Source organism: Geotrypetes seraphini, chromosome 6 (genome assembly GCF_902459505.1).
Source record: "Geotrypetes seraphini chromosome 6, aGeoSer1.1, whole genome shotgun sequence".
NCBI classification, from domain to species: domain Eukaryota; kingdom Metazoa; phylum Chordata; class Amphibia; order Gymnophiona; family Dermophiidae; genus Geotrypetes; species Geotrypetes seraphini.
In genome coordinates this window covers 128,999,601-129,021,794 of record NC_047089.1, presented here as the reverse complement: position 1 = coordinate 129,021,794, position 22,194 = coordinate 128,999,601, and the positions used below count along the sequence as shown (strand labels likewise).

At 46.3% G+C, this 22,194-nt stretch overlaps 1 protein-coding gene across 5 annotated transcripts in view; it reads left to right on the top strand.

Moving 5' to 3' along the window:
• The window catches only part of UBAC2 (UBA domain containing 2), a 579,805-nt gene that overhangs the window by 100,950 nt on the left and 456,661 nt on the right, over positions 1–22,194 (top strand). The window contains exon 5 of one of the 5 annotated variants that reach the window (XM_033949111.1): positions 15,890–15,914. The exons of the other annotated variants lie outside the window; for them this stretch is intronic. Coding sequence (XP_033805002.1) covers positions 15,890–15,914 — 25 coding nt within the window. The remainder of the gene's footprint in view (positions 1–15,889; positions 15,915–22,194) is intronic. 5 annotated transcript variants of the gene reach the window in all.

Genomic DNA, 22,194 nt, shown 5'->3' with positions numbered 1-22,194 from the left:
TTAGCACGTGGTTATCCTGTCACCGAAGAGATAGTGGGGAGAAGATGCTGATTTATAAATTGACAATTGTACAGAATATTGTTTCTTTTTATACTTTAATATAATAAGTTCAGTATAAAACTATTTGAGGCTTGTGTGGATGGGATCAGATGGTTTGTGAGGACAGGGACCGAACTCGCGGAGACGGGGACAAATTTTTTCCCCTTGTCAGTCTCTAGGCTCTGCCACGAATCGATTTCGACTATGTGCGGGTGAGCGGGGTGTCAGTTGGGTTAACGTTTGTATCGCAAGCGGGCGCGGGGTATGTGGCGCGGAGGAGGCACACACGACTAATGCACGAGTTGAGTGAGAGCGAGCCAGTCACAGCATGTCCATTAGTGTGTACAGTGTTCTTTCACTCTTTGGCTCTACATATTCATGCGAACAATCTTTTCAAGCATGAACCTTAGCAAAAATACATTGAGAAATCGTCTTATTGATGAGAACCTGGAATATTGCTTGAAATTAAAAACGACATACAAACCTGACTTATCAAAACTTTCCAAGGAAATGCAAGGTCATTGTTCACATTAAATGCGTGTTTTGTCATATTTTTATTTTAATGTAAAAAATATTTTTTTGTCAATAAATAAGGTTATTATTATTATCTTAAATAATAAAATGCTAGCCGCGCATGCGCACTTGCCTCGCGTGTTCCCTGATCCCTTTTCTGTCGGGATGTGGCAAGACAAGTGCACATGCGCGCTTATTACGTCACTGAGAGCAGCGAATGCAGGAAGCGGAGTAAAAAAAACAAACAACCGAACGAGCCGGGCTGCTGAGAAAGCGCGGGAGGCCTGGCCCGGGCTGCGGACGGGTAAGGAGCTGGGGCAGTGAGCCTTCCCGGCGGCTGAAATGGAGCCTGGCCACCCTCCGCGACAGACCACAGGAGTCCATGTCCTTTTCCGCTCACCCCCCTTCCCGCGGACCCGATTACCTTGGCGATTCAAGCAGCGTGTGCACCAGTCTTCACACGCTGCTTCGGGCCCTTCTTCTTCCCTGATTTGCTCTGCCGTGTCTCTGATGATGTCATCAGGGACGTGCCAGAGTAAATCAGGGCAGTAGAAGGACCCGAAGCAGCGTGTGAAGACTGGTGCACACGCTGCTTGAATCGCCGGGTAGGTAGTCAGGTCCGTGGGAAGGGAAGGGGGGGGCGCAAGGACTCTGGGGAGAATGGCAGACACCAGCCCTGTACTAACTCCCGTGGACAGGGGGAGCAGGAAGGGGTGCTGATGGACAGGGGTGGGGGAAATGAAGGAAGGCCTATTGCTGGACAGAGGGAGCAGGAAGAGGTGATGATGGACGGGGGGGGAAAAAGGAAGGGAGGCTTATTGCTTGACAGGGGGAACAGGAAGAGGTGCTGATGGACAGGGGGGGGGAAAATGAAGGGAGGCCTACTGCTGGACAGGGGGAGCAGGAAGAGGTGCTGATGGACAGGGGGGGAAATGAAGGGAGGCCTACTGCTGGACAGGGGGAGCAGGAAGAGGTGCTGATGGACAGGGGGGGGGAAATGAAGGGAGGCCTATTGTTGGACAGGGGGAGCAGGAAGAGGTGCTGATGGTCACGGGGGGGGGGTGGAAATGGAGGCCTACTGCTGGACATGGGGAGCAGGAAGAGGTGCTGATGGACAGGGGGGGAAATGAAGGGAGGCCTACTGCTGGACAGAGGGAGCAGGAAGAGGTGCTGATGGACACGGGGGAAAAATGAAGGGAGGCTTACTGCTGGACAGGGGGAGCAGGAAGAGGTGCTGATGGACAGGGGGGAGGTAAAACAAAGGGAGATGGGCTGCTACTGGATAAGGGGAGCAGTGAAGGGGTGGTGGTGGACACAGGGGAGGTAAAATTAAGGGAGAATGGACAGGAAAAAGCGGCTAAGGAGACAGAGAAAAAGAAATAAAGACAAACACACATATATTCTAGCACCCGTTAATGTAACGGGCTATAAAGCTAGTTATTAATATAATAATAATAATAATAATAATAACTTTATTTTTCTATACCGCCATAGTCAGGCGACTTCTAGGCGGTTCACACTGAAAGAAGGCTGGACAGTCAGCGAATGATAAGGAGCCTAAAATAGAAAAGTTACATAAACAAGGTACATACTAATTTAAGTTCTATGGATAAAGAATACATGAAAATTGGAGCTTCCTGGGAGATTGAATAGCGTTTATGGGGGGGTTTGTTTTAGTTTAAGGGTGGTCTGTTTTATTCAATGAATTTGTCGAATAGGGCAGTTTTTATTGCTTTTTGGAATGCATTGTAAGTCAGTTTGGGTTCATTTATGCAGTTTCGCTTGGAACATGAAGGTTCTATCCAGGAAGGATTTGTATCTGCAGCCCGAGATCTTTGGGTAGGCAAAGATGTTTTTGTTTCTGGTAGTTCGTGTGGGGTTGTGCAAAACGAAGTGAGTTTGCAGGTAGGAAGGTGCTAGTCCCCAGAATTGTTTGAAACAGATACATACAAATTTGAATAGTATTTGCGCTTCTATTGGTAACCAGTGTAGTTTTTTGTAGTAGGGGCTGATGCGGTCGTTTTTTCTCAGTCCGAAGATTAAGCGAACAGCGGTGTTTTGTACTAATCTCAATTTTTTTACTGTTTTTTTTTGGGATACCCATGTAGATGATGTTACAGTAGTCAAGGAGGGATAGGATCAGCGATTGCACCAGCAATCTGAAGGATGTTGGGTCGAAGTATTTTTTTATGGTCCTTAGCTTCCACATCGTGTAAAAACATTTTTTCACCAGTGAGTTTGTGTGGTCAGCCATGGTTAGATGTGTATCTAGAGTGATACCCAGTATTTTTATGGTATTGGATATTGGTTATTCGTGGTTGTTGATTTTTAGTGATGTTCTCGTAATTTTGTCATTGGGGCTTGCCAAAAAGACTTTTGTTTTTGCTGTATTTAATTTCAGTTTGAAGGTGGTGGTCCATTTTTCGATTTCTGTCATTGTGTTTGAAAGGTTGTCGGTAATTTCATTTGTGATGTCGGTTAGAGGGATTAAGATGGATATATCATCTGCGTATATGTAGTGCTTTAAGTTTAGTTTTTGTAGGAGGTGACCTAAGGATGCAACGTAGATGTTGAACAGAGTGGGCGATAAGGGGGAGCCTTGGGGCACGCCCGATGGGTTACATGTACTTCCAACAGTCAGGAGAAAAACTTCATTTCTGGACTATAAGTTTATCTGAGGCAGAAAGCAAGCGCACTGAAAACTGACAGGGCTGGCCATACAGACTCTTATGCGTATTAAAAGAAAGATTATCCAGGTAAGAACCTAATCTTCCATTCTGATACATCAGTGGTGCATGAGAGAGATTTGCATATAATGGAAGTGACAGGTATGCAAATCTCTCTCATGCATATTCATTAGGCATATCTTGAAAACCTGATTGGCTGGGGGGTCCCCAGGACAGGGTTGAGACCACTTTGTTATATAAACATAGGAGTCTGTACTCTAAATGCCGTAACAAAGCAATGGCAGATGCCTAGGGTGGGACAGGTGAGCCTGCCCTCAAAACAGAGGACCCCCCAAAGCAGCATCCTCCCAGGCTGCCACACCCACTCTGTAGAATCTTGTAAAGTTGTGGAAAATAGATCAAGTAGCTGCTCTATAGATCTCTTTGGGCGGACTACCCTAGTCTCCGCCCAGGAAACCGTCACACTTCTAGTCAAATGAGCTTTGACAGAAATAGGTGTCATAGAAACATGACAGCAGATAAAGGTCAAATAGTGTATCCAGTCTGACCATCCAAAGCATCCACTATCTCCTCTTCTCCCTAAGAGATCCCACGTGTCGTAGTGGGTTCTTTTGGTTTCTGCCTGCCAGCTTTTAATGTTTTACTTTCCTACGCATTCTTGTCCTCTAGGATAGTAGTTCTTTTGTGAACTAAAGATTATTTTTCTCTTTCATTTTAGTAAGTTTAGTGGGGGCTAGCTTATTGAGAGCTGACGTGGAGAAGTGATGCCAGGAGATTATAATCTGATCCATATCATCATTCAGGGACTCCATTTGTGCTGTGATTTCCTTCCAGTATTCCTCCACTGGTATCCTACTCCGCGTTTCTCTAAATGATATATTATGATATCTGGTTTTATTTAATGTTAGTAGCTTGTTTAAACCTACTCCTAAAAACATGGTTCTTGAAAAGAATACTGCTGATCTTTGGCTCTTTTGACTAATGAGTTTGCCTACCACTGTTCTAGGGTATACATATTCAGGGCTTCCAGTCTCTCCTCATACATCTTCTGGTGCAAACCTCCTATCATTTTTGTCACCCTCCTCTGAACCGCTTCAAGTCTTCTTACATCTTTTGCCAGATACAGTCTCCAAAACTGAAAACAATACTCCAAGTGGGGCCTCACCAACGACCTGTACAGGGGCATCAACACCTTCTTTCTTCTACTGGCTATGCCTCTTTTTATACAGCCCAGCATCTTTCTGGCAGCAGCCACTGTCTTGTCACACTGCTTTTTTGCCTTAAGATCTTCGGACACTATCACCCCAAGGTCCCTCTCCCTGTCCGTGCATATCAGCCTTTCACCTCCCAGCATATACGGTTCCTTCCGATTATTAATCCCCAAATGCATTACTCTGCATTTCTTTGCATTGAATTTTAGCTGCCAGATATTAGACCATTCCTCTAACTTTTGCAGATCCTTTTTCATATTTTCCACTCCCTCTTCGGTGTCTACTCTGTTACAAATCTTGGTATCATCCACAAAAAGGCAAACTTTTCTTTATCCCAGACAAGCAGGCAGCTTATTCTCACATATGGGTGATGTCATCGACGGAGCCCCGTTGTGGAAGCCTCGCAAGCAGACTTGCTTGTAGAAACTAGAAGTTTCGAGTCAGCCGCACCGCGCATGCGTGAGTGCCTTCCTGCCCAGCACAGGGTGCATCTCCCCAGTTCTCAGTTTTCCACGGAGCTGAGAAGTCCGTCTTTGACTCTCGGTGTTTAACTTTGTTTCTTCGTGCCTTCTGTCACCTCGTTTTATGTTTATTTTGTTCGCAAATCGCTGTGTTACTTTCTTTCTTTACATTTAAAAAAAAAAGAAGACTTATTTTAATTTTTAATTTTTTCTTCAGTGACTGACTGGCGGGCCAGGTCGCGCGACTGCAGCCTGCGGGCTTCAACTTCACAGCGGCTCTCTTCCCTCCTATGTCCCAGCCGTCACGGGCTTCAAGAAGTATAGCCACTGCCAGCGTGCGATTTCTCTCACGAATAGGGCCTGCCTATAATCCAAAGTCGTGCGAGTGCTGGGCTACTCTTCAACCTCGAGCCCTTAAACATCATTGAGTTTTCTTGGAGAAATTCTTCAGCATGAGCTCCTCGGTGACACCCTCGACCTCGAGTGCTACCTCGGTCCCACCTTCCATCGAGGGTCCTTCTGCTTTCACCGACCTTGAGCCTCATCAGACCGTCCTCGTTTGGATTGTCTTTCGCCTCGAGTATACCTGCTTTATCTTCCCCTGAGCTCAGATACCTCAGCAGAAGGTTCCTGCGCTGGTCCTCACCACTGCCACATTGGAGCCTTTAGCCTCAGCAAGTGGTCCGGTTTCAGATGCGGATCCACCTTTGCAGGCTTCTCTCCAGACCATGTTGGAGCAGCAATTTGTTCAGTATCCCGTGAGGTTGAGTCCCTGCTTGTGCCTCAAGCTGAAGCTTCACACTCTATGCAAGGAGCAGAGTCTTTGCAAGTGTCTGGTCTGGCTACTACACACTTGATGCAAGGAGTAGATTCTTTGTGAGTGTCTCGATTGAACCCTTCACACTCTATGCAAGGAGTAGATTTTTGCGAGTGTATCGATTGGAACCTTCACACTCTATACAAGGAGTAGATTCTTTGTGAGTGTCTCGACAGGAATCTGCACACTCCATACAAGGAGCAGAGTTTTTGGGAGTGCTTCGAAATTTCTCGATCCATACCACCAAGTTTCAATCTACAGCTTCGAACCCTATCCATTCACCAACAGTGTTGCCTGTTTCCATACATAGGGCGAAGTTTCCTCGATCCTCGAGACCTGCTTCCAAGCACCACTCTCGTTGCCGATCGAGGCCTTCCTAGAGATATCCATTGAGGCTCAGATCTTCTAAAGAACAGCCTTCTTCATCTGGGCCTCATTCCAGACTTTCCAGTTCTTCGAGGCCCCAACTCCTCGCTCCAGGTCACCGCTTCCGGACCCTGAGGAGTCAGCTACTTTCATTACCTCCTCCAAGTCTCCATGTTCTTTGGATTGTCATTTCTCTAGAGAGGCTTCACCTTTGTTCTCCACTCAAGGCTCCTCAAGGTCATTGAGCCCTTCTCGAGGCAAGGCCTTGGCGGATCAGCTGATGATCTGGAAATTCAGTTCAATGCTGGTTCTAAATTCTCTAAGGAGTATTTCGAGGTCTTGCATATCCCTCAACCTCCTGCAGAGTCACTTAAACTTCCTCTTAACAAGCTTTTATCTCAAGCTTTCAAACGTTGTCTGGAGACTCCTTATGCTATACTTGCTCTTCCAGGCAAATTGGTCTTGAGGTATAGATCTCTACACTGCAAAGGGTTTGAGAATTCACAATTATCTTCCCAATCCCTTCTTCTGGAGTCCTTTTTGTAAGGAACCCATCATTCCAAGGTCTATGCTACTGTTCCTTCTAGAAAGGAAGATAAGACTATGTACAAGTTTGGCCACCATCTATATCAAGTTCCTTATTGATCTTCTTCCAGAATTTCTGAAGAACCTGGATTTACTTAGACATTTCGAGTCCTAAGACATCACTACTACTCTGTCACAACTTGGATTGCATCTTCTCCAGTCATCTTATGATGCCTTTGCACTGTCGGCTAGGGCCACTGTTTTTTTCTGTAGCATTGCACCGCTTGGCCTTACTTCGCACCATTGCCATGGATCCTAATCTTCAGGACTGTCTGGCTAACATTTCTTGACAGGGCAATGGCCTCTTTGATGAATCCATAGAGGCTGCAACTAAGAAGTTGTCAGATCATGAAAAATCTTTTGCTTCCATTGTCAGACCAAAGCCAAAACCAGCTCCTACAAAACCTTCACGCCCTAATACGGTTTTCCAGAGGCGTTATGCTCCAAAGCGGCTCCTTACACTCGAGCCCCTTCCCAGGCACTGCAGCAACAGAAGCCACAGAAACCTCATCCTTCTGCTGCACCTAAGGCTTTGCAGCTTTTGACTGTCTAGCAGAACATAACCTGCATCCTTCTGCCTCTGTCCTTCCATCCCACAACAATCAGGGATGGAAACTATTCATTTCACTCAGGTTCCACCAGAACTTTCTCCAAGAGAGTATCCTTCCAATCCATCTCAGACCGACCTCCTTCTTCAGGAACCTCAAGCTCTGCTTCATCTCCGTGCCATCAAGGAAGTTCCCCTGGAACAGCAGAACAGGGGGTTTTATTCTCGATACTTTCTAGTTCCGAAGAAGACAGGCGATCTGAGACCCATTTTAAATATAGATCAGAATGATTGGTTATGTTCTCTATATCTCAAGGAGGTTTCTACTCGCATCCCCTTCCATCCGACCTCCCGTCAGTATCTCAGATTTCGGTTGGGGAATCTGCATTATCAATACAGAGTGCTACCCTTTGGCCTGGATTCATCTCCCAGAGTATTCACCAGGTACCTGGTGGTGGTAGCAGCAGCTCTAAGGAACCTTAGCCTCCAGGTGTTTCCCTACCTAGGCGACTGGCTCATCAAAGATTCAACATCTCAGGGGGTTATTATAGTGACCCAATGGACTACCTGGTTCCTACAAAGTTTGGGATTCGAAATCAACTTTCCTAACTCCCAACTTCAGCCATCTCAGGCTCTACAGTTCATCGGAGCTGTTCTGAACACTATCAAATTCAGAGCATTCCCACCGCAACAACGTCTGGAAGCTCTCCTTCAACTCTGTCATGCAGTGTCTATCCGCTCTTCAATCTCAGCGAGACACATGATGGTTCTACTAGGTCACATGGCCTCCACAGTACACGTAACTTCTTTTGCCAGCCTTCACCTCAGAATTCCTCAGTGAATGCAGGCTTACGACCTACTTTCTCGACACATTGTAGTCACTCCTTCCTTGAGACAGTCTTTCTGCTGGTGGATGCTCTCTTCCAATCTCTCCAGAGGCTTACTGTTTCAAATGCCCCCCATCAGAAGGTCCTCACAATAGATTCCTCGACCTATTCTTGGGGCGCTCATCTTGATGGTCTCTGTACTCAAGTCCACTGGACCAGTGCGGATCGCCTGTGTCACATCAATCTGTTGGAACTCAGAACGATCTTCAATGCTCTCAAAGCTTTTCAACATCTTCTTCACAACCAGGTCATCCTCATTCCGGCGGACAACCAATTTCCATGTACTATGTCAACAAACAGAGAGGGACGGGATCTTCCTCTCTTTATCAAGCAGCTCTGAAGGTTTGGGTCTGGGCAATCTGCCACAACACCTTCCTAAAAGCTGTCTACATCCAAGGGGCGAAAAATTGCTTAGCAGACAACTTGAGTCTTCTGCAACCTCTCGAATAACTGCATTTCTCGCCTCTACATCGCAATTTTTTCACAGTGGGAAACGCCTCAGATAGATCTCTTTGCAGCTCCCCACAACCACAAACTGCCTCAGTTCTGCTCGAGGCAGATGCTTTTCTACTGGAATGGACGAATCTCTTCCTGTATGCATTCCCTCCATTCCCTCTCATTCTCAAGACTCTTGTCAAGTTGAAGAACACTCATGCCACCATGATTCTCATTGCTCCTTGGTGGCCGAGACAACCTCGTTACTCCCTTCTACTTCAACTCAGCAGCAGGGAACCATTTCTTCTACCAGTTTTTCCATCTCTGCTTACACAGAGTCAAGGATCTCTGCTTCATCCCAATCTGCAGTCTCTACACCTGACAGCTTGGTACCTCTCAACATAACTCCTCTTCAGTTTTCTCAACCTGTAAGAAACATTTTAGAGGCTTCTAGGAAGCCTACCACTAGACAATGCTATCACCAAAAATGGACTAGATTTTCTATGTGGTGTTTTTCTCACAATAAGGAGCCTCAACATTCCTCCTTATCTTCTGTTTTAGACTACCTTTTGCACTTATCTACCTCTGGCCTCAAGTCTACATCGATCCGAGTCCATCTCAGTGCAATTGCTGCTTTCCATCAGCCAATTGAAGGAAAACCCCTTTCTGCTCTTCCGGTGGTTTCCAGATTCATGAAAGGACTTTTTAATTTCAAACCTCCTCTCAAACCGCCTCCAGTGGTTTGGGACCTCAATGTTGTTCTTACTCAATTGATGAAGCCTCCATTTGAACCAATGTCTACAGCTCATCTGAAGTATCTCACTTGGAAAGTGGTGTTTCTCATTGCTCTCACTTCTGCTCAAAGAGTCAGTGAGCTGCAAGCTTTAGTTGCTGATCCACCTTTCACTGTGTTCCATCATGACAAGGTGGTTCTCCGTACTCATTCTAAATTCCTACCTAAAGTGGTTTCGGAATTTCATCTCAACAATCCATATTCTTCCAGTGTTTTATCCAAAGCCTCATTCTCATTCTGGAGAATCAGCTCTTCATACTCTGGACTGTAAATGTGCTTTGGCCTTCTATTTGGAACGCACCAAACTGCACAGAACTGCTCCTCAACTTTTTGTCTCATTCGATCCAAATAAGTTGGGACATCCTATCTCTAAGCTTACCATCTCCAACAGGATGGCTGCTTGTATCTCTTTCTGCTATGCCCAGGCTGGATTACCCCTACAGTGTAGAGTCACAGTCCATAAGGTCAGAGCAATGACAGCTTCGGTAGCTTTCCTCAGATCTACACCTATTGAGAAAATTTGCAAGGCTGCTACTTGGTCGTCGGTTCATACTTTCATTTCTCTCTATTTTCTGGATGTTTTCTCCAGACAGGATGGCCATTTTGGCCAGATAGTATTACAAAATTTATTCTCCTAAATTGACAACACTCCCACCATCCTATTCTGGTTAGCTTGGAGGTCACCCATAAGTGAGAATAGGCTGCCTGCTTGTCCTGTGATAAAGCACAGTTACTTACCGTAACAGGTGTTATCCAGGGACAGCAGGCAGCTATTCTCACAACCCACCCACCTCCCCTGGTTGGCTTCTCTGCTAGCTATCTGAACTGAGGAGATGCGCCCTGTGCTGGCCAGGAAGGCACTTGCGCATGCGTGGTGCGGCTAACTCGAAACTTCTAGTTTCTACAAGCAAGTCTGCTTGCGAGGCTTCTGCATCGGGGCTCCGTCAATGATGTCACTCATATGTGAGAATAGCTGCCTGCTGTCCCTGGATAACATCTGTTACGGTAAGTAACTGTGCTTTCTAACCCTTCAGCAATGTCACTCTCAAATATATTGAACAGGATCATCTGCAGCACCAAACCCCACTACTCACCTTTCCTTCCTCTGAGCGACTTCCATTAACCACCATCCTCTGGCGTCTGTCTGACAGCCAGTTTCTAGTCCAATTCACCACTTTGGATCCTAACTTCAGCCCTTCAAGTTTGTTCAAGAGCCTCCTATGAGGAACCGTGTCAAAGACTTTGCAGAAATCTAAGTAAATTACAACTAGCATATGTCCTCGATCCAGTTCTCCGGTCACCCAATCAAAAAATTCAATCAGTTTCGTTTGGCACGATTTATCTTTTGTAAAGCCATGTTGCCTCGGATGCTGTAACCCATTAGATTCTAGGAAGTTCACTATCCTTTCTTTCAGCAACACTTCCATTATTTTTCCAGTGCTGAGAATAAGACTGCCCTGAAAACTTCTAAAAGCTAAGTTAATCAGAATTTCATATTCTGCTCTTATCACTGATTTTCAGCATTATATCTGCATAATTTCTCTTCTCCTCCTCCCTATTTCTTACTTAGAACCCTCCCCCCCCCACACACATAAACCTTCTCTGTCCTCTGCTATATCTTATTTCCTCTTCCTCCTCTTAGGAAAAAGGGTAAGACTTATCGTTCCACCCAGGTATCACTGCTCAATATATAGAAAACCAAATAATCAGGATTACTCAAATCAATTCACTTCACAACCAATCAAGATGACCTTTATTCTATGCAATCATTGTGGTGCATTAATTCCAAAACACATTATTTGGAGGTTTAAGGCTTGCCCCATCTGTCTTCAACTTGCTAGTACCATTGTTCATAAGGTTCTCAGAGGAGCAGGAAACTTGGGGGTTTTACAGAGAGAATCTGTTCCTTATAGGTTAGAACATACAATGCTAATTGGGATAAAGAAATAAGGATGTGTCTGCAGGATGCAGGCCTTTTACTGACATGATTGGTATCTGAAAAGGTCAGAGATCAAAAATGATTTAGAAGTTATATGGAGAAAAAGTGAAACACTGCCACCTGCTGGGTTTAAAAACTTAACATTAGAATGGACTTAATATTAAAATTAAGGATTTAAATGTAACACTGATGTAAGGCATTCTTGGAAAGGAAGTCATGTGATCAACTGTGCCATTGTATTCTAAAGCATGATAATTACTACAAATGATGTCACATAGGATATAAATCTGTTTGTCCTTGCTTTTTCCCTTTGGAGAGCACTGAAATTGTGATGGCCTGTATTGGTTCTCCCCAGGCATAGGAGAACTATTAATAAAACCTATTTGCTTATTACATGGCTTTTCCTCATGTATGTTATTTGAATTCACAGAATGGAGTCTCTAGCCCAGTCATGTGGGAGAGAGAATCCATTCTGGCAATTCTTTTGGCTCCGATGTTAGTCTTCCAGCCTGGCTTGGACATCAGTTGAGGTCCGGGAGGTGGGGGTGATTCCGGTTTTAGGAAATCATGAATAATTGAAATCGCGAGTCCTAACATTGCAAATCGGGAGGGGGCGGTGTATATATTTTTCCTTCATCAGTGGTCTTCGCTAATGTTTAAGCGATGGTCTTTTTGGGTCCAAAAACGGTGAAGGAGAGCCACCAAATATGTTCCTTCTTTGGGCCATGACACCAATAATGCTTCTTGACATTCATTCCTACCAGAACACCTGGCCTTGATCACACATGCAGAACACAGGTGCAAATACAGGACCACAAACTAAGGCCCTCTTTTACTAAGGTGCGCTAACCAATTAGCGCACGCTAATCAATTTAGTGTGCGCTAAACGCTAATGCATACATGTTAGTCTATGGATGCGTTAGCGTTTAGCACATGCTAATTCGATTAGCGTGCGCTAATCGGTTAGCGTACCTTAGTAAAAGAGGAGGTAAAAGTTGCCAAGACTCTGCATGCAGTACAATACCAGAGACATAGAAAGAAATGCATTTTTTCCTGAAAAGTGCAAAATATAGACAGCAGATGTAAATTATCAAAACTGACATATTTCAGTCACTAAATTGAAAATAAATTCATTTTTCCTACCTTTGTTGTCTGGTGATTTTATTTTTCTAATCATCTTTTCCCAGTCTCTGGTTGCACTTCCTTCTGTCTGTGCTCTTAACTCTGTTTCCAGGGCGTTCTTATCCATTTTGCTGTTTTTGTCTTCTCCACTTTCTGCCCTACACCTGTCTTTAAAAAAACACTTCCCTGGATATGCAATAGTAATGATTTGACAATGCTATACATATGTAAAGATCAGCTCAGAGATATGGAAGGGCTTTTACAGAAGGCAAAACCCCTCTTATACTACCTCACCACCCAATCATTGCTGTATCTTCCATACTTTGAAGCATAAATAATGTCAGTTTATGCCAAATTAATATCAGATCAGTGTGAACAAATAAAAAAAATTAAAGTTGCTTAACTTAAAACTTGGTTTCTTGGTTTCAACATGCACACGTTTTGTGTTCCTGCTTCAGGAAACCAAACAGTTTAAATTCAGCCACACTCATCAGAATGTGCTGGGCGGCAATGGGTACTTAGTTAAAACATAAAGTAAATTAATACTCTTGAAATGAGTTAAAAAATAGATCCAGTGACAAACTGACACATAAAGCTTTGGGCAGTGAGATGTATTGAGCCCAAAGTGGTGTCGCTGAGGATCTGGGAAACAGATATTAGGGATGTTTTGATGATAGCTAAAATGTTAAGGCTGTCTCTTTCTCTATTGTTAGAGTTATACTTCCCTTGAAAAGCATATATAAATTTGTGCATTACTAGATTAATTTTACATGATCAGCACTCTTGGGCATTGTTTGTGCAAAGCTGAGGCACAGGTGTGATATACACACTTATTTTAGAAAATATACTGTATATATGCATCTCTTTCTATGTTACTTTTATAAAATATAATTAAAAACTCTAAAATAGTAAAGCCATAAAAAATTTTTAAAAATGTGCTATTAAAAAAACACCTCATAATCATTATGCAAAATATTTTATGTTTTATTTTTTGGTAAGACCGTCATATAAAGGGCAGTAAATCTTGCCCAATAAATGCAGCACTTTTCACTTTGTGCTGAAAAAAACTGTACTTTTCACTTACTGCTTTTATCTTGTTATAATCATCATAAGTCCCAATTTTTGTACAAAAAAATAAAGTTTCAAGTTTATTAAAAGATTTTTTAAACCACTTAATCAGGTTTCTAAGCAGTGTACAATATAAAATTACATAAAAACATATTAAAATGTGAAAACATATAAAAACAAGGGATACTGGATAAAATCCAAGTGTCATAATAAAGCACAGATAAAACATTTGGACCTACTTCAAACAATAGAAAAGTGGGGAAGAACTACAATCGTTATAGAAAAGTGCAACATAAAAGGAAAGTACAATAGGTTAGGGTAAAAAAGTAACAATTTACTTTAATTTTGTCCTTAAAAGGACAGTTGTTATCCAAAGGCATCCTGGAACAAGAATGTTTTTAGTTTTACTTTAAATTGTTTTAAATCGGATTCACCACGCAAGTGGCTAGGCAGCGAATTCCAGAGAGTAGGGGCAGTGATGGCAAAATTATTGGAGCGCAACGTATTAATCAATTTTAAAGAAGGTATAACGAGAAGATTCTGAGACGTTGAATGAAGAGATTTTAATGTATTATAGGGAATTAAAAGTCTGTTGATAAAATCTGGTTGGTTGTTTGATTTTGTTGTGAATGTTAAAAGTAGGATTTTATAACTGTTCAACTGGTAACCAATGTGCACTCTGTTCCTTGAAGGCAGGGTACAGCACATACAATTCCACAGAAAAGTCGACATGATCGTGTTTCGATCCAAAGCTCTGCATTAAGACATGACTATATGCTGCTGCAAAATTTCAAAGCATCACAGGGCAGCAAAATGTAACTTTTTCCAATATACTGTTTTCTCTCTCTCTCTCTTTTTTTAATTTTTTTTTTTGAAGCAAGATTAGAAACTAATTTTACTGAGAGAATTTGAACAGTGAATTTAGGAAGTTGTATTTACTAAGAGAAACTAGGTAGATTTAAATGTGTATATTATCAGAAAACATTAGAAAAAACTGAAAAGAAAAATCCCACAATTAGAAAATCAAATGCCAAGCAGAAGTGGATGTAGTAGCTTGAGGAAGACAGAAAAGGGAACTTCCCATCTGAATCATCATCTAAGTTCATCTTGGGTACATAAGGAGCTTGCCCCACTTCAGAGAGAATTGGGAATAAGAACCACTTGAGATGTTGCGATGGTTACCCCTTTTTTCAGTTTTGGAGGGCCTGGAGTGGATGTAGTCAAAAAGTGACCTCCCAGTTGAGATGTCAACTAAGTGCACCTTGGGGTGCATAACAAGCTGGACCTGCAGTGTTGTGTGTGACTGTAGGCATGTAGCCGTAGGTGCATGCCTAAAGTGGAAGGACCCTTTGAGGTTTCTTTGGTGCCTCTACTGTCTGAGAGTTTACTGGGAAGTATTAACCACTATAGGGAAGAGGAAGAAAAGAAATTAATTGATTGCTCCTTGTGATATGCATCAGAGTGTACAGATACTTTTCTGGGAAAGCTGTGAATTTCCATTTTAGTGATGCTGTACATAGTTGGGCCTTTTTTGAACCCTGAGGTTTGGTCTCTACTTACTGTATCTAGTAGAAGATTTTTTGGGGGGCTGCTGGGATGAAATATTATCAGTATCTCCTCACAAATGCTTTTAAATGCAAAATAATTATTGATTATATATTTCTCTGAGGCAATGCAGTTGCCATCAGTTAATAGTTATTGGTTTTGCTAAACTCTGCATTGTTTCTAAGAGTAGCATTCCTGATTCACAAACTGGAAGTGTTGAGAGTGGGTTCTCATCAGTGGATAGTTTGGATCTATCAGCATTTTTTTTAGAATCTTTCTGGTATGTTCCTAATCATGCACTCTTCTTGTTTTTGGGGTTTTTTTTGGTGTGAAGGAATCAGACAGAGTTCTGGTCATGAAGGTTTATTTCTGAGTTAGATGTATGTATTCAGGACAATCCAAGCTTGGTGCAGGGGTTTTCTTCAGCTTAGAGCTAGGGTCCTTGCTCACTGGCAACATACCTTCTCAAGTTATTATTATTTTTTTTTAAGGGAAGCCAATATATATTTATAGCTACTACGCTGTTGGAGAATTTTATTTTACCTATTTCCCAAGTAGCAGAGTAGTGGGCTGAGGGGTAGTGGTTGGGAGGCTTTAGGATTGTATCAGTCTCACTAGGGTTTATGTATTGATTTTGCTAAATTTTTTCTTGTTTATTATTTAATTCTTTGGTAATTGCTTTCTATGATATGAGTTCAGAGTATTACTCTTTCTGTGTTTTGTTCTTTTCATGTTATTTCTTGTACTTGGTTACTCTTTGTTTTCTATATTTACTATTGTAAATGAATAATCTCTAAAATATTAATTAAAAAAAAATCTGTACAAAATCAAGTCCCATGCCAATTCACCGGCTCAAATTCTTTTGTCTTTTCAGCTTGCCAGGACGTTCCTGTCCCAAGGTATGCTGTTTAGTCAGAATTATATTTATGTGGGACTTCATTTTTGATTTGTAAAAATTTTTATCCCAGGACAAGCAGGCATGATATTCTCACATGTGGGTGACATCATCTACGGAACCCCAGCGCGGACAGCTTTTCAAGCAAACTTGATTGAAGTTTCAAGTTTGCTACACTGCACCACGCATGTGCATGCCTTCTTGCCCACTAGAGGGCGCATCCCCACCTCGTGGTCCTCAGTTCAGTTTTTTCCGCGGAGCCAGAAGCCCTGTGGAATTTGTGCTCTTTGAATTTAGCCTTCTGACACCGCGGCTGTGTGTTTCTTTCACGGTCGCTGTGCTTACTTTGCTTTTCTTTCTTTATTTTGTTTCAGTTTTCGTCAAAAAAAAAAAAAAAAATTGATTCGGCTCCGGGGGCTCCCGGTAGCCGCGGCCGCAGGACCTCGTTCGTTCCCGGCCGGTTTTTGTGTCCATGTCCCGTCCCTTGACGGGCTTTAAAAAGTGCACCCGGTGCGATCAGTTGCTCTCAATTATCGATCCTCACCGGTGGTGCTTGGTTTGTCTGGGTCCTGAGCATCCTACCGAGTCCTGTGATAGGTGCTCAACTTTTCAGACTAGAGCCCTCCGCCGACGCCGTGCCCGGATGGCGGAGCTCTTCTCTGCGGACCCCGCGGCGGGGAAGGCCTCGACGTCGGCCTCGGCTTCGGCCCCGGCCTCGACCTCGACCTCGGCCTCCGGTCACCCGACCTCGCCTCGACCCTCGACTTCCTCCAAGCCTGCTGCCTCGACCAAGCCTGCTTCGGGTAAGTCCTCCCTTCCATCCTTGACTCCAGGGTCAGCGAAGAAGCCATCCTCGGGCTCCTCGACTGCGGGTGGGTCGTCCTCAGCCCCACCCCGAGTAGCAAAACCTAGTGCCCCAAGGGAATACTCGAGACCGAGGTCGCCCTCCAGGGAGCACTCCTCGGCCCCGGACCTGCCAACCATGATGGGGGTTCCGGTCTTCCAGGACTTGCTCCGAGCGCTGATTGCCTCGGAGCTGTCCGGGGCCCTTGCGCACCTGCAGCAGGCTTCGGCCTCGACTGCTCCGGCCTCGATTGCCCCGGCGTCGGCGGCCTCGGTCTCGGTGCCTTCGGCTTCGGCCCTCGGGGGTCTGCCGACCTCGACCCCGACCTTGACCTCGACCTCGGTTGACCAGCCTGAGAGGAGTGTCAGGCCTCGGGACAAGGTGCGTCGGGTTAGGAGGATCTCTTCCACGTCCTCTTCCTCGAGGTCCTCCCGGGGCTCCTCGCCCTCGAGTCGGCCTCAAACGAGGCGTCGGCCGAGGAAACCCAAGCGTTCTCGTGCTTCTCCTCGGAGACGCGATCACTCCTCGCCGACCGGGGGGGAGACATTACGTGTCTCGGAGCTCCGCCTTGATAATCCGAGGCTCTTCTGCACCCCCGGAGGAAGGGGTTCGAGAGACTCCTCACCGAGACGGAGGGGACAGACCTCGGTTCCTCATACCCCGGGGACTTCCCCCAAGGGCTCCTCGGGACATAGGCGGTCCCCGACCCCTTCGAGGTCGCTCGGTACGGCCTCCTGGGGGTCTGGTAGGGAGCCTCGGTATTCCCGCGAGGCCTCCCCCTCCTTCTTGGTGGCTCGGACCTCGCGTACTCCTTTCCCGCCTGCTAGGCCTTCTTCCTTCTCAAAATTTGTGCAGGATATGGCAAGGGCCTTAGACCTGGACTTGCTTGCTGGGTCTCAGTATACGAAGGAGTTTTTGGAGGAACAAGACCTGCCCACTCCCCCGAGAGAAACTCCTCGTCTGCCTCTCAATAAGATCCTCCACCAGACCTTCCTGAGAAATTTGGACTCCCCTCTTACAGTCACAGCGGTGCCTTTGAAGATGGAGTCCAAGTACCGGACCATACCATGGAAGGGCTTCGATAAAGCACAACTGTTTCACCAGTCGTTGCTGGTGGAGTCGGCGCTGAAAAAGTCGCAGCCCTCTAAGATTTCGGCGGCGGTCCCACCCGGACGGGAGGGAAGGACCCTGGACAAGTTTGGTCGTCGCCTCTATTCCAACTCATTGATGGCTACCAGGGTCCTTAATTATGACTTTACATTCTCCTCTTATCTTCGAAGCATGGTCAAAGACTTGCCTCGTTATCAAGGGGTCCTGCCGGATTCCCACAAGGAGGGGTTTGCCACTTTCATGTCCAACTTATCTCAGCTGCGTCTGTACCTGTTTCACGCTGTCTACGACGCATTTGAACTGGCCTCCAGGGTATCCGCCTTTGCTGTGGCCATGCGCCGACTGGCATGGCTACGTACCTTGGACATGGACCCGAATTTGCAGGAACGTTTGGCCAATCTACCCTGTGTTGGCTCTGAATTATTTGATGAGTCCCTGGAGGCGGCGACCAAACGTCTGTCGGAACAGGAGCGCTCCCTTGCCTCCTTGGTCCGTCCTAAACCTCGGGCCCTGCTGCAGAAGCCGTTTCGGCCTCCCCCACGGCGATACCCCCAGAAGTCAACGCCGGCCTTCTCTAGACCTCCGCCCCGCCACCCACCGCAGCAGGGTAGGGGAGGCCAACAAAAACCTCAGGCGCAGGGGACGCCCAAACCGGCGCCGTCCTTTTGACGGGATGTGCGGATGGGGGCGGGCCCCCTCCGCACTCTCGCCGAACCCCCTTCCTATAGGGGGTCGACTCCGAGCCTTTTCTGCGGCCTGGACCGGGATCACATCAGATGCTTGGGTGCTCCGGATTATCTCCGAGGGCTACTCGCTCAATTTCTCAACCACGCCGCCGGAACATCCGCCGGCTGCTTACCCATTCAGTCAAGCCCAACTTCCCCTTCTTCTCGTGGAAGCGAGGGCCTTGTTGAACCTTCGGGCGGTGGAACCTGTACCCCCCGACCAACGGGGGCGGGGGTTTTACTCCTGTTACTTTTTGGTCCCAAAGAAGACCGGGGACTTACGCCCCATTTTGGACTTCCGGAAGCTCAACAAGTTCCTAGTCCGGGAGAAGTTCCGTATGTTGTCGCTTCCGGTGTTGTATCCTCTTTTGGAGGAAGGGGATTGAATGTGCTCCCTAGACTTAAAGGAAGCATATACTCATGTTCCGGTGCATCCCGCCTTCCGCAAATTCTTACGGTTTCAGGTGGGGGAGTTGCACCTTCAATATCGGGTCCTCCCCTTCGGTCTGGCTTCGTCCCCTCGAGTCTTCACGAAGTGTATGGTGGTGGTCGCTGCAGCCCTGAGATCTCGGGGGCTACAGGTCTTTCCCTACCTGGACGATTGGCTGATCAAAGCGTCGACCAGGGAGGGGGTTATCTCAGCGACCCAACAGACTATCATCTTCCTTCAACGTCTGGGGTTCGAAGTGAACTTTCCCAAGTCTCATTTGTGCCCGACTCAATCCCTTCAGTTTATTGGAGCCGTGCTGGACACGGTTCGCCTTCGTTCTTTCCTCCCCCCTCCTCGGTTGGAGGCCCTACTTCGATTGAGTCGCCAGGTCTCGCTGATGCCTATAGTATCGGCTCAGCGCATGATGGTTCTTCTGGGCCACATGGCATCGACGGTCCACGTTACTCCGTTCGCCCGCTTGCATCTGAGGCTTCCTCAGTGGACCTTGGCCTCGCAGTGGCGTCAGGATCGCGACCCAGTATCTCGTCCAATAACGGTGACTCCTTCTTTGAGACGCTCGCTCCGTTGGTGGACCAACTCTTCCAATCTTTCCGGGGGTTTGCTCTTTCTCGTTCCTCCACATCGCAAGGTCCTGACCACGGACTCCTCGGAGTACGCATGGGGGGCTCATCTCGACGGTCTGCGGACTCAGGGTCTATAGTCGGCAGAGGACCGTCTTTGTCACATCAATGTGTTGGAGCTTCGGGCCATTTTTCTGGCGGCTCGAGCGTTCTGCCACTTGCTACACGATCAGGTAGTCCTCGTGCGGACGGACAACCAGGTGGCAATGTATTATGTGAACAAACAGGGCGGAACGGGCTCTTGGTCCCTGTGCCAGGAAGCCCTGCGCCTTTGGGAATGGGCGGTCTCCCAGAACATATTCCTGCGTGCGGTTTACATTCAGGGAGAGAGGAACTGTCTGGCAGACAAACTCAGTCGGCTTCTCCAGCCGCACGAGTGGTCGCTGAACTCCCAGGTTCTACGCGAGGTCTTCGACCGCTGGGGGACTCCTCAGGTGGATCTGTTTGCCTCCCCGGAGACTCACAAACTGCCTCTCTATTGTTCTCGGATGTACTCCCGGGACCGTCTCGAGGCCGATGCCTTCCTTCTCGACTGGGGTGGAGGTTCCTTTATGCGTTCCCTCCTTTTCCTCTGATCTTGAGAACATTGGTAAATCTCAAATCGACCAGAGCCACTATGATTCTCATTGCGCCTCGTTGGCCCAGACAGCACTGGTTCTCCCTGCTCCTTCAACTCAGTGTCAGGGCAGTGTCTGCTTCTGCCTGTTTTTCCCTCTCTGCTGTCTCAGAGTCGGGGTTCGCTGTTACATCCCAATCTTCAGTCTTTACATCTGACCGCTTGGTTCCTTTCCCCTTGACTTCGGTTCCTGTTTCTCAGTCGGTGAGGGAGATTTTGGAAGCCTCGCGCAAGGTCTTGACTAGGCTTTGTTATTCCCAGAAGTGGACCAGATTCTCATCCTGGTGTTCCTCGAACCATCTGGACCCGAGTTCAGTTCCATTGTCTTCGGTGCTGGAATATTTGTTGCATCTGTCTAAGTCTGGACTGAAGACGACTTCCATTCGGGTGCATCTCAGTGCCATTGCGGCGTTCCATCGGCATCTCGAGGGTCGGTCTCTCTCTCTTCATCCTCTGGTAACTCGTTTCATGAGGGGTCTCGTGAATGTCCATCCTCCTCTGAAACCTCCTCCTGTAGTTTGGGATCTTAATGTGGTCTTAGCTCAACTGATGAAGCCTCCTTTTGAGCCTATCGACAAATCTCATCTTAAGTTTCTCACTTGGAAGGTGGTCTTTTTGATTGCGCTCACATCCGCTCGTCGGATTAGCGAGCTGCAGGCTTTGGTTGCGGATCCACCTTTTACTGTGTTTCATCATGACAAGGTTGTTCTTCGCACCCATCCTAAATTTTTGCCTAAGGTTGTGTCTGATTTCCACCTCAATCAGTCTATTGTTCTTCCGGTGTTCTTCCCGAAGCCCCACTCTCATCCTGGTGAGATGGCGCTTCACACGCTCGACTGTAAGAGGGCGTTGGCCTTTTATCTCCAACGTACCAAGTCTCATCGGAAGGTTCCTCAATTGTTTTTGTCCTTTGATCCTAATCGGTTGGGACATCCTGTTTCCAAGCGCACCTTGTCCAACTGGTTGGCTGCTTGCATTTCTTTTTGCTACGCTCAGGCTGGTCTCACGCTCCATGGTCGAGTCACGGGGCATAAGGTCCGGGCTATGGCAGCTTCTGTTGCTTTCCTCCGGTCTACTCCTGTGGAGGACATATGTAAAGCTGCCACTTGGTCTTCGGTTCATACGTTCACCTCCCACTACTGTCTGGACACTTTGTCCAGAAGCGACGGCCGGTTTGGCCAGTCGGTGTTACGTAACCTGTTTTCCTAAATTGCCATCCTCCCACCTGCCCTTTTTTGGTTAGCTTGGAGGTCACCCACATGTGAGAATATCATGCCTGCTTGTCCTGGGATAAAGCACAGTTACTTACCGTAACAGGTGTTATCCAGGGACAGCAGGCATATATTCTCACAACCCGCCCTCCTCCCCGGGGATGGCTTCTTTGCTGGTTATGGACTGAGGACCACGAGGTGGGGATACGCCCTCTAGTGGGCAAGAAGGCATGCACATGCATGGTGCAGTGTAGCAAACTTGAAACTTCAATCAAGTTTGCTTGAAAAGCTATCCGCGCTGGGGCTCCATAGATGACGTCACCCACATGTGAGAATATATGCCTGCTGTCCCTGTATAACACCTGTTACGGTAAGTAACTGTGCTTCTTGGTTTGTTTGTTTTTTGCTAGGACTGAATGAATTTATGATTTTGCTTTTTAAAGACATATTTATGAATTTTGATGATCTAAGGCAGGGGTAGGCAATTCCGGTGCTCGAGAGCCAGAGCCAGGTCAGGTTTTCAGGATATCCACAATAAATATGCATGAGATAGATTTGCATCTCAAGGAGAAAGTGCATGCAAATCCATCTCATACATATTCATTGTGGATATCCTGAAAACCTGACCTGGCTCCGGCTCTCGAGGACTGGAATTGCCTACCCCTGATCTAAGGAAATTTCAGTATTCTGAATAGTTAGGTGTGACT